The sequence below is a fragment of the Sparus aurata genome, chromosome 4, assembly GCF_900880675.1.
Source record: "Sparus aurata chromosome 4, fSpaAur1.1, whole genome shotgun sequence".
Lineage (NCBI taxonomy): Eukaryota > Metazoa > Chordata > Actinopteri > Spariformes > Sparidae > Sparus > Sparus aurata.
Window position 1 is genome coordinate 32,459,019 of NC_044190.1, and position 16,146 is coordinate 32,475,164.

General features: G+C 44.3%; 2 protein-coding genes across 4 annotated transcripts in view; one reads left to right on the forward strand and one right to left on the reverse strand.

The window, feature by feature from the left end:
- Positions 1-463: 463 nt before the first annotated feature.
- LOC115579865 (isocitrate dehydrogenase [NADP], mitochondrial-like) lies at positions 464-5,802 on the forward strand. The gene is made up of 11 exons (XM_030413566.1): positions 464-675; positions 1,762-1,853; positions 2,246-2,411; positions 3,011-3,171; positions 3,267-3,410; positions 3,497-3,633; positions 3,847-3,998; positions 4,129-4,241; positions 4,941-5,038; positions 5,121-5,213; positions 5,329-5,802. Exons 1-11 carry the CDS (start codon positions 561-563, stop codon positions 5,411-5,413), a joined length of 1,356 nt encoding a protein of 451 aa, XP_030269426.1. The 5' UTR covers positions 464-560; the 3' UTR covers positions 5,414-5,802.
- Positions 5,803-7,713: 1,911 nt separating this feature from the next.
- znf710b (zinc finger protein 710b) overlaps positions 7,714-16,146 on the reverse strand; it is a 28,808-nt gene continuing 20,375 nt past the window's right edge. For 2 of the 3 annotated variants that reach the window (XM_030413565.1, XM_030413562.1), the window contains exons 2-5: positions 14,011-15,585; positions 10,283-10,474; positions 9,774-9,945; positions 7,714-9,510 (exon numbers count right to left, since the gene is read on the reverse strand). In XM_030413565.1, coding sequence (XP_030269425.1) covers positions 9,329-9,510; positions 9,774-9,945; positions 10,283-10,474; positions 14,011-15,543 — 2,079 coding nt within the window. In that variant the 5' untranslated portion in view covers positions 15,544-15,585 and the 3' untranslated portion in view covers positions 7,714-9,328. The remainder of the gene's footprint in view (positions 9,511-9,773; positions 9,946-10,282; positions 10,475-14,010; positions 15,586-16,146) is intronic. The other variant, XM_030413563.1, reaches the window with a different exon arrangement.

A 16,146-nucleotide genomic window follows, 5' to 3' on the forward strand; every position in this document is an offset into this window, starting at 1 on the left:
ACTGTGCTGCTGATAGACATTTATAATAAAGTATAATTGATGAGCTCAAGCAGCATATCAGTTTGGGTTTTGTTATGTCGAAGCAATGTAAATGATTGAATGATTCATGTGTGTTAATCGAGCACAGTAGTTTACAAATTCTTCATTCACACACTAAAATATGCGTTAAACAGTGGAAATAACAATAAAATAATAGTTTGTATAATTTGTCATTTACTTTTAGAAGGTTTTCAACCTGATGACCAACCAAATGCTGAAAAAAATAAATAATAAAAAATAAGAATTTGTATTGAGTTGGAATGAATTCTCGTTTGCGGAGGTATGCGCTCTACTGAGTGCCATTCCAGTGACGTCATTATTTACCTGGCACGGTGTGTCAAACTGTGCCCTCTGGTACAGCAGGAGGCGGTGTGCACATCACGGGCTCAGTGATAACTCCATAAAACCACAAGAAGAAGATTAAGGAGCGTCACGGGTTTAACGGGCTGTACCGGCACTGCTGTCCATTCATAACAGAGAACAGTGTCCCGTGTCTGTGACCCTGATCGCTCTCACTCACCATGGCGGGTTACCTGAAAGCTCTGAGCACCGTGTCGAGGAGCGCAGCCGCCGGACTGTCGCAGAGCCCCGCCGTCCTCTCCCCGGCCGCCGTCCGCCTCCAGCAGAGGAGGAACTGTAAGTCCGCCGTCGACTAAATAAAAAAAACAAAAAAAAACCCGCGACTGTATGACTCAAAACTCCACCGTGGTGCGTATTTACAGCCGGATTCACAACATTACTGCGGTCGCGTGCTTTTGTGTAACAAAACAGTGAGTGTCGCGTGAGCGAGTGTTGAAGAAGGTGACGGCGCAAACCTGCTGGAAGTCAATGTGGCTTTGATGGGCGAGCTGCCACCAGTGAATCATACCTGAGAACCTGAGAGGACCAATCATCAAACCAAACCGGTTTCTATATCCGCACTGAATCACAAATGCAAGCAGATCTGTAAGCAGAACAGAAAGTTATAGATCTTTATGTATAGACAAACTAAAGGTGTGCGAGTCCACGTGTTGTCTGGTTCCAAAAGGGCCCGGACAGGTAATAACTGCTATCACAGCCGCCATATAATCCCAAGGTCACGCTGTGTGGAGTTTACTGCCAGGGATATAAAACAAAATGCAGGCCTGTCGTCTGGTGGTTCTGTGGTGGATCAGACAGGTGTCACAGGTGAGAGGAGTGTGTTAAAGGTCCAGTGTGTACGATTTAGGGAGGGTGGGGTCTGTTTAGTAGTTGTGTTTTTCATTATTGTGTACTCACCTGGAAATAAGAATGTTTTCGTCGCCTTAGAATGAGCCTTTAAAAGGGATAGACTCCACCCACTCCAGTGTTTTTAGCGGTCACTGTACAAGCTCGGAACATCGAGGGTGAGACGAGGGGTGTTCAGTTGGTCGCGGCCTACAACCTCACCGCCAGATGTGACTAAATCGTACACACGGGTCCTTTAAGTGTTGCCGTTTTAGGGATATTATTGACGTGAATATGAGCTTAAAGGCAGGGATGTGACTTTAAAGGCTCCTGACTCAAACCAGGGATGGACGCACATCAGCCAGAAGGAACTCAAGAAGACTTTCAAAATAACGGCGTATGCTAACGAGGCCAGCGATAGGAATCAATGTTTTTACTTTGCAACGATGCTGTTGAATCACTGATCATTGAACCGGTAAATCGATCCAGGTCAGTGTATCGTTAATATCATTGTTAATGTGACTGTAAATGTTTCAGATGCCACAAAGCGCATCAAGGTGGACCAGCCGGTGGTGGAGATGGACGGAGATGAGATGACTCGCATCATATGGGAGTTCATCAAAGAGAAGGTGATTTGATAAGCCTTCATAAAAAATGTCATTGATGAATGTTAGATTTATAGTTAATTCAACTTTGGTTGATAGTTATTCCACTGATAACAAGCAATAACATGATTTATAAGGCATTTTATGAGCAAAGGTTTGTAAACACCTGTTGCAGCTTGACAATAAAGTTGCTTAATAAATGGTTTATAAATCGTTCCATCATTTGTGAATCTACTATTTATGTATGATAATGTACAGGTAAGACTAATACAGCTCGACTGCCTTTCCAATTAATCCAGCGATAAACACAAGCAGTGTTTTTTAATGATTATGAGTCAGCTGACAGTTTGTTTGTGTGGCTGCTGTGCGGTGCCGCCCTCAGTCAAATAACACATCCACATCCTGTCGACACACAGCTCATCCTGTCCAACGTTGACGTCGAGCTGAAGTACTACGACCTGGGTCTGCCCTACCGCGACCAGACAGATGACCAGGTCACCATCGACTCCGCTCTGGCAACCAAGAAGTACAACGTGGCTGTCAAGTGTGCCACCATCACCCCAGACGAGGAACGAGTTGAGGGTAAATTTGAATAAAAATCAATAAACATGCCATTAAATGCAAGTAGTATTACAAATAAATGTATGAAATAATGAATTTATCAAATGTGACATATGAATTATATTCCTGCTTTAATTTGCCTCTTTATTGAGCAAATGAACACCCCACCGTTTACTCATAATGAAACAGAAATGCATTAATAAATGTAAAAAGAAAATAAAAAAATAAATAAGTTTGTAGAAATAAATAGGGGTAATTGTGACTTGAACATAAACTAGATATAAATACAGAAAAAAATATACATATAATTAATTAATGAATTGAATAGATACATAGATTAATCAATACAAAGACAAATAAGTATAGAGGCAAAGTATAGATTTATATATATTTTATAAATTATTGATTGTCTACATTTATTTTCAATATTATTTTTGATGTATTTAATGGAATATTTATTAATTTATCAAGCCACGTGTTCATTTTTTACATTTATTTATTATCTTGGCAGTCTTAGTCTTCCATATGCTTCAGGTTTTCAAATAGCAATAGCTTACTAATATATCATAAATATGTATAAATAATACAGTATATGCTAATAAACATCTTACTTTCCCCAGAGTTTAAGCTGAAGAAGATGTGGAAGAGTCCTAATGGAACCATCCGGAACATCTTGGGCGGCACGGTTTTCCGCGAGCCAATCCTTTGTAAAAACATCCCTCGCCTGGTTCCCGGCTGGACGCTGCCCATAACAATTGGCAGACATGCTTTTGGCGATCAGGTAGGACGTGCTAATACGCGTGTGCTCTTTCGCAAAGAGGCATCCAGGCCGTCACAGTGTGATGCATTTACACGTGTGGTGCTTTAATCTCTCAGTACAGGGCCACGGACTTTGTTGTCGACCAGCCCGGCAAGTTCAAGATGGTGTTTTCTCCAGCTGATGGAAGCCAGCCGAAGGAGTGGGAGGTGTACAACTTCACCGCGGGGGGCTGTGGGATGGGAATGTACAACACAGATGAGGTCTGTGTTTCCAGACAATTTGTTAAGAAAAAACCTGTGTCATTTTATGTGATGTTTTGACATTTTATTATATCTTCTTCGTACAGTCCATCACTGGATTTGCTCACAGCTGCTTCCAGTACGCCATCCAAAAGAAGTGGCCTCTGTACATGAGCACCAAGAACACCATCCTCAAGGCCTACGACGGACGCTTCAAAGACATCTTTGAGGAAATCTTCGAGAAGTAAGACACTGAACAGATGAGGAATTCAGTTTCGACGCACTTGTTTTATTACATTGCTCGAGGGATAAACTCTAAATCAGACTCATCTCAATTTAATTGTGGTAAAACCAGAGGAACAAACATTGTTCTGTACAGGTTTATTGGTCTGTGGTCAGGCAGCTGAATTCAACAGTTGGCACCGAGGGGACGTTTTTATTATCCCGTCTTTTTCAGGCAGTACAAGCCAGAGTTTGACAAGCTGAAGATCTGGTACGAGCACCGTCTCATTGACGACATGGTGGCCCAGGTGCTGAAGTCTTCTGGAGGATTCGTTTGGGCCTGCAAGAATTACGATGGAGACGTGCAGTCGGACATCCTGGCTCAGGGTAAGTGCACTTTAATCTCAGGACGAGGAGGCCGCTGCGGTGTTGCTCGGCTCGCTCACAGGGTGATGTTATCGGCATCTGATCCACGTTGCATGTTTTATGTTTGGCCTTCTTTTTGCGTTGTGTCCAGGTTTTGGTTCTCTGGGTCTCATGACATCAGTACTAGTGTGCCCTGATGGAAAGACCATCGAGGCCGAGGCTGCCCACGGCACCGTCACCAGGCACTACCGCGAACACCAGAGGGTAAGGTCCACCAGACCGCGGGAGTGTTCTGAGTTTAGGAACTAAGAACACTGTGTTTGTTTGTTAGTGTGTGTCAGTTCTTGTACTTCTAGCTCTGCTGGAACTAATTTGACCTCATAAGTCCACGAGATTGAGCAAATGTTTGCAAAGTGATGCACAGTTTGACCGCGGCAAAGCTTTCAGTGGACTCATTCAGGTTTTTTTGGTCTGTGAGGTCAGATTAAGTTGTGGGCCAAAGGTTATAGACAGTTGGAATCTAGAGTTGTTGATGTTAATGTGCCAAATACTAGGTGCTTTCTCAAGTTATTTCTCCAAACTTATTAAAGATTTACCACTTATATTTACAGACACTTAAAGCGTTGAAGCTGGTTTCATTTCAGTTTTGTTTCATTACAAGTGAGTAAAAGCACCCAGTCTGAGCTTCTCTTTGTCTGCTTTCAAGTGTTAAAAAGAAATTGAAATGCAGAAAAAGGGATTAGTGTAAAAAAAAAAAGCATAATGGCGTGTTTTTAATTGATTGTCTTTAGCACTTTGTCGTGTGTGATGTTTTCAGCAGAGTCACAATCAAAATTAAAGCTTAAAAAATTAAAGTTGTACTAATGTCTCCTAAACAGTAGATTCAATAGCTGTAAATGCATCTAAATAACAGGACATGTTCAAGTTTCAGTTAATAACCACGACCGTGTCGTTGCTTTGTAGGGAAGACAGACCAGTACCAATCCCATCGCGAGCATCTTTGCATGGACCAGAGGGCTGGAGCACCGAGGCAAACTGGACGGAAACACCGACTTGATGAAGTGCGTTACCTGATAATTTAGTGCCTTTCCTCGTGTGAAATATGTTTATGTGACTTTACCTCGTAACAATGCGACACTCCAGGTTCTCCCAGACGTTAGAGAAAGTCTGCGTGGCAACGGTGGAAAACGGCGTGATGACCAAGGACCTCGCGGGCTGCATCCATGGCTTGGCAAAGTGAGTAAACATTTTGTGAAGCGTGTGTATGTGTTAACTTTTTTCTGATGGTTTTGACATGAGGAAACATTTGATGACTGATTAAAACTGTAACACCTGCTCTGTGATCCTGCAGCTGCAAGCTGAATGAACATTATGTCAACACGTCAGACTTCCTGGACGCAATCAGGACCAACCTGGACAAAGCTCTGGGCAAATGAAGAACAATCTGAAGAAATACTTTCCTGTCTGTAGATTTGTAGCTCATTCTTACCGTCTGTTTTGTATAAACCTTTTTTATATGAAATTCTGAAGGACCAAAGTTTGCTACTTCACATGCACTTTTTGTATTTGTAAGCTCACAGACACGTTACTGTGCCCGTGGTTTTGTGCCTTTCCTGTTGTCAACAGTCCAGTTTTGTATTGCACAGTTAAGTGATTTTGCTATAGGAATTATTATTAATCCTAAAGTCAAATTTTCATGACAGTGTCATATAATTATTTCTTCACTTTTGATAAGAAGATGCCTTCAGGGACCAGTATTTACAAAAAAGGAATACAAATTGTTAAATAATAAAACAAATAGTGATCCTTAATCACCCCGGAAAAAGCAGCTTGGTTGTCATTTTGTTCTTCACTGCAGCAGAAGCACTGCTCAGTGCTGTTATCCTGACAACTGGGGGCGTTCTTACCATCAAGCCTTCTAGAGAAACCTTGAGAATGACTTAATGAGACATTAGTGAAAGAAAGAGCCCAATTTAAACTCCTCCAGCAGGCACTAAAGAGTTAGTCTTACAGGGGCTCCAGCCAGATGTCAAATCCAGATGTTGAAGCCAGAATCACTAACAGTAAACACCATCCGCATCCGATGTAATTTGACTTTTTTTAATTTCATGCACTTCCGCACACGATCCATCCAGCGGTGCATCGCCTCAGTGCTGTGCGCTCGCTCATCTAGCAGGCGTCGCATGCACTCAGCAGTGCATGACAGCGAGTGGTGTTAGCACCAGCAGGGGGCCGGAGCTGATGGGAGTCGAGGCAAAGCTCTGCAGTGCATCACCAACAGATGTCGACATGGTCCCAGTCAGACAGCTGTGTGCTGGCTCTGCCTGTGAAGGCTCATCCTTCATTGTAGCACTGGCTTTAACGTGCTAACTGCTCATGTTGGAACTGATTCTGGGCGAAATTGCACATGCAGATTATTACCGACGGCTGAAGAGACGGAGAAGAAACTGAAGCTTGGTGCAGGAGGACAATTCAGATTGTGTCAGGTTAATTGCCAATCACGGGTTACCTTAATTAGCCTTTTGGCAAGGTTTCTGTTCATCCTACATGGTATTCATTATGTTATCCCGTATAATTATCTATTAAGTTACCAAAGCAGACTCATTCAGAAAGCATCTCATCAGGCCTCGCTGCTGATCTTACTGAAGTTAGCAGACAAACACAGACAGAACATATCACATTATTACTGCTGTTCACTCTCAATCTTAAAAAGTCCAGACATATGTTAACTTTATAACTGAAGCACTCAGTGGGGAATATGCCACTCTCTCTCTCTCTCAGTCTCTAACAAGTCAAAGAAAATGAACAAGGTGCCTCTATCATAAAATTACCAGAAATTAGCATTTAGATTACCCTTTCCCTCCCATTTTTAATTTCCTCCTGGAGGAATGTTCCCATGGAACTGGTAAGTGGTCAGGAACGTCGCACTTACTGTGATGTGCGGCCATAAAAGAGTCGTATCTCAGAGCAAATTGATCAAACACATCCTGGGAAATGATTTCCTATGGAAGTATAATCTGTGCAAGATGCATGGCATCTGTGAAACGCTGTAGGACCAGTCCAAGGTCCTCCCCGGAGCTGACTGAGGCTTCAGACGGACAGCAGACCTGACCCACAACTGCCAAGTGTCCTAAAGCAAGGCACTAACCCCCCATCAGCTCATTACATGATATGAATTGAAAAAATTACCCTTGGAGGCCGCTTAAAGTCGGATTAGCTACTTGTGAAAACTCTGTACACATCCTTATACCACGACATCGCTAGGGAGCAACGTCCCACAACAATGGCAGCACTTGTGGGGAGGGGAAGGATGTATTTGTAGAATACTAATCACCATTGTGTAAGGCTAGATACATTTCAACGTGTTAAACCTCAGTGAAATCAAAAGTATAATGGCGTCCGTTATTTAATGTGTTTTTTCCTTAATGTTGTAGTGTGTAAACCAAATGTAAGCTGCTCCCAGCCGATAGATGATTGAGTTGATTTCAAACCACAGATGTCAGTCTCGTGGTGGCGCTTCAGGAAATGTCAGAGGGTCACCAAAGTCAGAGGGATTCATCCTCCAGCGCCCGCGAGTGTCCCCGCCAAATTTCATGGCAATCCATATGACCCGACAGGACCAAAGTGGTGATCAAAAACTGACAGACAGAAAGCGCCACACACACAGCGACCAACGTGGCTAAAAATACTCCACTCTGAGGATTACCCCCAGTGACAGATTAAAACACCAGTCTCATCATTTAAACTAGAGAACCTTTATTAAATAATTCATGGTCAATTTCCATGAGGTCTCAGTTTGATATTCCTCATTTCAAAAAAGAACTAGAAGTCCACTCCTCTGGTTTAGTGTGCATATCAAGGCTGACCTGCATGGCAGGACAGGGGGAGCTGACTGTCATCCCCAAAACAGAATAATGAAGAGCAGGACCGGTGTCAGTCCACTTTCAATTCAACCACTCCAAATGTAACCAGGACCTCCAAACTATTCATTTTCATCTTTTAAATCTCCATAACAGATTTTCAGTTTTTTTTTTTTTATTTTGTTGAGAGGGAAATATCTTTCTGAACCAACTGAATTGAAAGTGAAGTGAAATCAGTCCTGAATTTAGGATCGCTGAAGCTACAAACGAAAAAAAAAACAAAAAAAACTGCTGATTCTCAATACAAACTGCTCATTCTTCAATTTGCATCTGAACTGACAGCTGTGAAATATCCATATCAAGAAAACTGCAGTTTACAAAACAAAAACAAAAAAAACCTACTGAGAAGCCGTTTGTGTTTAATAATATTGCCGTTACGGAGGTTTGGAAGAATCTACGATCTTCGTCTCCCTCAGCTCTTCCTCGAGGCAACTGAGTTCACCGTTGCCGAAGAACAGCCTTCACAGAAAAAATGACGGGCCTCGATGAAAAAAGTGCTTTTGTATTGTTCACTCGGTAATTCAAAAACTAGAGCAGTATATTCACTACACGGGATAGATTAATAATAAAGCTAAACCATGTGAAACAAAAAAGATCTGTGGGTGAACACACTGCATGTCGAAGAATCATTTGTACAGTGAGGACATGGCGGGGGGGGAGGGGGCTTTACATGTCGGCAACTTTTGTTTTCTGGTACCAGCCGACATGGGACAGTAGCAACTTTGGTAGCAAGTGCCCCGTCAAAATAAAGGCTTCAACGTCCCGTGCGACGTCATGACCGGCCTGTTTCAAACTGAGCGCCGCGAAGGAAACGGGTAACTACAATTAGGAACTGTTTAGTAAGAGCATTCAAACCTATGAGTATGTTGTGACTATGTATCAAAAGTTAGATATACAGTGAGTAAATAGCTGACACGGTGGAGGCGTCGTCGCAAATGTATCTAGCTGGCACTTTCAGTCAAAATTATAAGGGCATACATTGGTTGTGAATGACGAAAAAAAAAAATGGCAAAATGGTAAACGAATTTCTATCACATCGAACGGAACTGAGGGCTCTGCAGCTGCAAGTGTTTCTCTTTTCTTTTTTTTTTTTTTTTCCTCAAATAACTGATACATACACATAACATAGAGATTCGACTGTCCGCCAGTGAGAGTCTTTTTGAGTCGGTGAGCGCAGTAATCCCAAAAAAGGAGCTCCAGAGCGCGTCAACAGTCTCAGTGTGTCTCTGCTGTGGGCAGCAGAGCTGAAACGTCTCCTTTGAAGTGCATCTCCTTCCTGGCCTCCCATCAGAGTCCGGCAGTTCTGGCTCTTCTGGAAGGAGGCCAAAACTAAATGAAAACCCCTTCCCCAGTGTCTCCCAAACAACTCTTCGACTTTCCTTCTGCCTTTTTCGAGAAAAACCCAAAACATGTCCTCTGGTCCGTCACCTCTCAGGGTGTAGTGTAGCTGCTCGTATCCTTCCCGAAATTGTAATACTCCTCCATGTCCTCCATGTTTGCTGTAGTAAGTTTAGTGAGGTTTTGGGAGCCACCATTGTCCATATTGTCTGGTGATGTAAAGCTGAAGTTCTGTCCTTCATACTCCCCCTGGTTGTCCATTTCTGGAAGAACTTCTGGAAGGAAAATAAAGTAATTATATAGTAAGTTTCCAAAGACACAGTCCTCCTTACACCAAGTACAATTTTACACCCTGAAGAAGCTCCTGGGTCAACATTACCCATAAAGGTTGCACATCATATTTCCCAGTATTTTATTGCTTTAATCATGATAGAAATATAGTTCTCGCTTTGAGCTATTTGCCTTTATGTTATCATTTCTATACAATTGTGCTACAAAACCTCTTTCAGAATACAGTTTATGTACAGTTAGGCCTCACCTTGTCCTTCTGGTGAGACGTCCATGCCATGCTTGACCTTCATGTGCCTGCTGAGGTTCCCCTTCAGGTTGAACTTACTGGTGCAGTAAGGACACTTGAAGGGCTTGCTGCCTGCGTGGAGATGCATGTGCCCCAGCAGGTTGTACATTCTGTTGAAAGACTTGCCACATACCTGGGGGAAAAAAGCAACCAATCCTGTAGACACTGACGACCAACGACACATCACATCTTCAGATACATGTCACAGTGGCTACTTGTAGATGGTGTAGAACGGTGAATACATCCTGCCTAGTTGTTGCCACAAACCCACTGTAAGAACGTCGTTCTCGCAAAACCACCCATATCAAAGTATATAACTAAATCCTAGCATCTTATTTTCTCACTTCTTCTCCTCTTCACATAATCCTGTTAGATTAAAACGAGCTGAATTAAAACATCTCATTTCACGCCCGAAATTAATTGGAAAATCTTACACTCGCTGCCATCGTTCAATAGTTCAAACTACTCACCTTGCATTTGAACGGCTTCACAGGCAGGTGGACGATCATGTGGGTCTTGAGAGTCTGTTTCTGGATGAAGCTCTTGAAGCAGACGTGACACTGGAAGGGCCGGACGCTGTTGTGGATGAGCATGTGCCTCTTCAGGTTGGCCGACAGGGTGAACTCCCGGGAACACACGTCACACTTGTGGCCCTTCATCCCCTGCAGAGGCCAAACAGAAGGAAAGGGTTAATCATTTAAATATAGCATCGTGTGTGTCTGTGATTTTTCTCCAGGTCACATTGTCTATTAGAAGAGAGATGGAAGCAAATTTATGACATAATGCACTGGTATTTAAACTGTGAGAGGGGGGATGCAACGGTGAAGCTAAATGCAGGGTGAGGTGAAAGGGGAAGGTGCATGCTGGTGTTCTGAAAGCAACAGGAAGCTAGTTATTACAGTTCGACCACTGATTCGGCCAGCTCATTAACAGCAGTTGTCGGCCACAGCAGCAGCAGCAGCAGCAGCAGCAGCAGCACACAGTTCATGGAGGCAATTAAGGTTCTTTAAAATCCTTTGAGTATCAAAAACCACACCCCTTCTTTGACTCAAAACGCATACTTTTAGACTCCAAATATTCACTTAGAAATCATTAGAAGAAAGAAAAATCATTAACTCCAGGACTTGCCGGAGAAATATCATGCTTTTAAGTTGCCTTCATTATCAAAGTGATCCAGTGAAAGTTTTCTATACATCCATGGGCAGATTGTGAACGAGAAACGGCTAGCGGTTAATTCGGCAAACTTTTCAAAAGGTTCCCCAAATTGTACAAATATAGGCTTAAACTAGAATTAACATCTGCAGTTTAACACTTCACCAACCACTTTACATCCACGTCTGTTCAGATTCATAAAAGATACGTAGTTTATTAAGCCTACACAAATTAAATAAACTGAATAAACAAACTGACCTTAGGAGACAACACAGTTTCATACCGTTTAGCTTGGTTTACAATTGGCGGACCCTGCCACCTTTCTAGCATCAGACAGGGTTCTGAGGACCTTGTTTTCCTTCCGAGAATAGCATGTTAATTGAGTTAGGGAAAGACAAAATATTTCTGAAGTTGTGTTTTTACCTGATTATTATGGTGAATATTAAAATTCTTCTTCAAAACGTGAAAAAAAGTGCTTCTTTAAGTTGGGTTACAAAACAAAAATCTGAGTCATGTTCCTTGCATTTGTTCACATGCTTAGCTAATAAAGCTGATCTGATAGAAAACAAACAAACTAAAAACTAAAAAATTCTAAATCGTGGATTCTTCACACACAAGTTCAACCCAGCAGGACAGAGCTATAAATTCTCCACAGCTTCAAGGTGAGCAGCCGAGTTTACTGTCACCAATTCAGTATCTGACCAAATGTGAAATACGGTGACAATGTCCCCTTCTGTTCCTGAGTTATGACGTTGAACGATGGCCGGAAAAGTGTTATTGCAGAACATTATGACATCACAGTGAAGCTGACCTTTGACCTGTTGGATATTAAATGCCATCACCTATTCATATTATCCTGTTTGACAGTTGAGTGAAATATAATTATCGTAATTATATCATAATTAATGTGTGAATTCTTGAGTTATCGCCAAAAACGTGTTTCGTGAGGTCACAGTGACCTTGACCTTTGACCACCACAATCTAGTTCATCCTCGAGTCCAAGTAGACATTTGTGCCAAATCTGAATATATTCCCACGAGTTGTTTCTGAGACAAAAATGGGACGGACAGATTGACAGACAACCAAAAGCATAATGCCCACGGACGTCGACTGTGCAAAAGCATAAACAAGCCTTCTTTTTTTTTCCTTATTCTGTTCCCGTAATATCCTCAACCGCATGCGACAGGAAATGTACAAACATAGAGAAGCGGGTCACAAGAGCAGACAATTCACAGCATCTGAGGCCTTGAGGCTTGTACACAAATAAATGTGCCTCTGCGCAATACACTCCACTCTGCAGTCAATGTCAGCAGATGAAAAAAAAAAAGAGAATGGGTCTGAATAACTGGATTCATGGTTATTGAGGAGAACAAATATGTATTACAGGTCACTAGTGTGCTGAGAGACAGTGTTTGTATAAGCAGGCAGATCTGGCAGACTGTCAGTCCACCCACTGTCTGCACAGCAAACGGTGCTGTGTCGCTGTCGTCCACCAGGGGGAGCAGTGAGGGGACTCACACACAGGCCACCAAAGAGAAAGTCCTGTCCACTGAGAATACTGGCTGCTCTCTCATTTCGATGGTGAGTGTGGTTTGGATGTTTTGCTCCCCTCAAAGTCATCAAATAAGGCCAAATCCTTTTTTCTGTATTTTTCCTTTGTGTGCAATTTATATTGGAAACCCGCTGAAACGCTCTATACATCTGTGCTCTGACGGAGTGAAGAAAAATGTCCAGACTACACATGCTGCGGATTTTAGGACGCGAGTCGATCGTCAAGGCCTCAAACTGAGGGGGAAATGGAGAGAAGACAGCCCTGTGGTTATATTGAATGAACTGTGATCTCAGCGTCCTCATCTCTGTCGTCCTCACCTGTGTGTGTGACAGTAATTGCTTGCATGTGTGTAAAACAGGCAGGGGGCACCGAGCAATTACAGGCTTTTTATTCAGACGAGGACTATAATGAGGAGTACATGAGGACGCTCAGTATTGTAGATGTACACATCTTTGTGAAAACGCGAGCACTGAGCTGACATATTTATTCCTCAGTAGAAATTGCACGCTGCACATTAATTGGGGGAAGCTTTTTCTAATCACAGGGTCATAACATCTCTACAGGGCAAGCTGCATGTTTTGCAAAAGAATCTGGTAATTAAAACATATTTTGAGGGTATTTTTTTGAAGGCTTACAGGAGAATTATCTGGCAGCTCAGATCAGTCCTGATTTGTTAACATGAACAAACCTCTTTCAAAAGCTATAAAACTCGATTCTCTTGATGATGATTTCCCCTGGACACACATCCTGGAGCGGACTCTATTGAGTCGCGAATGGGTGATAAACTGTGCTGCAAAAATGAGCACTGATCCAGTGTTGTTAGCACTGCAGCGATAAAAGCATCACGTAGATTAAAAACGTATGTCCTCAGTGTGTTGTTAGCGAAGTAGCTTCCTATTCTTTCATTAAACATTAAAGTTGGGTGCTATCGACCATCCATCATCTATAACCGCTCATCCTTTGGAGGGCGTGGGGGGCCGGAGCCAATTTCTGCTGACATTGTGTCCATGTGTCAGCCTACGGTGTACCCCACTTCATGCACAAACAACCACTCATGCTCAAATTAATACCGATGGGCAATATAGAGTCTCCAATTAACCTGCATATCTTTGGACTATGGGAGGAAGTCGGAGCCCCTGAAGGAAACCCACGCAGTAACAAAGAGAACTGGCAAACTCCATACAGGCCTGCGGGTTCAAACCCAGAGGAGACAGTGCTAACCACTGCACTAGTGTCTCTGTGAGAGTCACAACAAAAATCTTCCACAAAAGAACACAGAGTTGGGATGCCTGCCCAGTTAAGTGCTCTTACCTGCCTACTTCACTCAGATCTCAGTGGGTAAAGGACAGAAGATGAACTGAGGGTGACAACAAAGGTGTGGTAGCCTGCCTTTGGTGATCCTCTTTTCTTGAGTGTAATTTTCTTTTACATGACAAAAGAAAAACCCTTAGTGGTCTAAAGATGTCTAAAGGTTGTATTTACAACTGTCAGTACCTTATGAGTGAGCGAGTGCTGACGTAGGTGGTGAAGCTGCACGAACTCCAGGCCGCACTGGGAGCAGGTGTAAGGCCTCGGGCTCTGGTGCTTCAGGAGGTGGTTCTGAAGCTGGCTACGGTAGGCGAATGACTTGTTGCACTCGGTGCACTGGAAGGTGTGTGGGCCCTGGTGGCTGGTCTGGTGACGCTTGAGGTGGGCGTAGGTGGGGAACTCCATGCCGCACTGCGAGCAGACATGGCAGCGTCCGCGCTCGTGCTTCACCTCGTGCGCTCGTAGCTCGCTGGGGTAGGCGAAGCCGCGGCGGCAGAAGCGGCAGCTGTAGGGTTTGACGTCAGTGTGTTGGAGCATGTGTCGCTTCAGGTGGCTCGTCTGGGTGAAGCCCTTCTTGCAGACGGTGCACTTGTGGGGCCGCGTACCTTGGTGGGTGAGCAGGTGGGTTTGAAGATGACTGGGCTGCTTGAAGAGTTTCCCGCAGTGTGGACAAGCGTGTGGTTTGATGCCGTTGTGGCCAAGGATGTGTGTGACCAGGTTGTACTTGGAGGTGTACGATTTATCACACATGCGGCACTTCCAGCGCTTCAGACCATCTCCCACGTCCACGCAGTAAGATTCATCGATCTGGATGTTGATATCCAGCCGGTCCACTCTGCGGCCGCCGTGCCGTCGAGGAGGCTGCGGGTGCGGAGGCTGCGGTTGCTGCCCACCTCCACTCCCGTCTGTCCACATCATGTTCTGGCTGCCGTCTTCGTACTCGCCCCCCATGCCCATTTCTGTAGAATCATAGCTGCCCACTTCACTGGTCTGGAAGTAGCTGCTGATGGCTTCCTCCTGCTGTGTGGGCTTCATCATGTTGTTCCCCTGGTGTTCTACCTCCTCTTCATCCTCTCTGCCACTTCGAACGTGGCCCCCCATAGGGCGTTGGCCCTGCAGTCCCCTGTGGCTCTGCTGCTCCCCTCCTCTGTGGACCACCTGCGGGGGAGGAGGGTGAACGTGTGTGCTGGCTTGCTGCTGTGTGGACGCCTCCCGCTCACACTCTGAACAGTTCTTGTTGGTGCCTCTGAGGGAGGCTGGATCCACTTGTACCAAACCACCTCTGGGTGCCAAATTATTAAGCATGTGGACGCAGGAGGACATTCCAGAGTTCACCCCTTCCCCTTTCACATGGGACGAGGACACATCACCGCCTTGCAGGCCGTGACGATCTGGGCCGACCATTTTCGCATCCGGATGTTGGGGTGGCCCCTGCTGCCACCTCCTCTGACTGCAGCTGGGTTGCATCTGACCGTCTTCTCCCAAGTTATCTCCGAGGTAATCTCCGTTGGCTCCGATAAGCTGGTCTGCGTACTCGTAGTCGACTCCGTCTACTGGTGGCGCGGGGGACTCTTTGGGTTCGCCGGTGTAGAAGCCGTTAGGTGCAATGGTAGCTCCAAACACTTCATTCTGGGAGATGAGACCTAGCACGGCAGCCTGGGCCAAGGACAGCACAACTACTGGATCTGTCTGTGTGCCTATGTCCACCAGCCTGGCCATTACCTTGGGCTCACATCTACCCAGGCGCCGGCTCGCCTCCTCCTGGAAGAGAACGACAAACAGAGGCAAGACATCAGCATGGAAGGACGCAATTAACAAATATATATCTGACAATATAGTCAGCTAATTGAGTTTGTTCTGACTCACTGTGCACAGTATTGCGGGGTTGATAAATAAAACTATGGATTTTTTACACTGTGATCATCTTAGCTAAAGGTCAGTTTCATTTTTGTTTGAGCCGATTTCTCAAATCTAACTCGGGAACAGAAGTGGCTAGGAGAGTCCAAACAAGAGCACAACTTGCTCTTGCCAACTTCAGATCAACACACATACGTCAATCAGCCAAATGGACGACGATCTAAACTATGACAAAGGCAGGAAAGTGGTGACATTTTGGCTGCAGCACGCTCTCATCCCGTGAGAACTTGCCCTTTATCAAAAGTGACCTAGTAAGGACAAAAAAGGTGTTGAGGCTCATCGTCCAATCGGAGCGTCTCTTTGAGAGGGTTGTTGAGACAGACCAAAGGAGAAGGAGACAGACAGAAACAGATTTTGGATTCAAAAGCCCCTTATTGCCTCTGACAGGCTAACCTCATCCCAAAT

Bases quoted from the DNA above. Each gene is read 5' to 3' on its own strand.
- LOC115579865 (XM_030413566.1), top strand. From the start codon at position 561: ATGGCGGGTTACCTGAAAGCTCTGAGCACCGTGTCGAGGAGCGCAGCC. The intron at 3,999-4,128 runs GTAAGTGCACTT...CGTTGTGTCCAG, and splicing joins GTCGGACATCCTGGCTCAGG to GTTTTGGTTCTCTGGGTCTC. The intron at 5,039-5,120 runs GTGCGTTACCTG...GCGACACTCCAG, and splicing joins GGAAACACCGACTTGATGAA to GTTCTCCCAGACGTTAGAGA.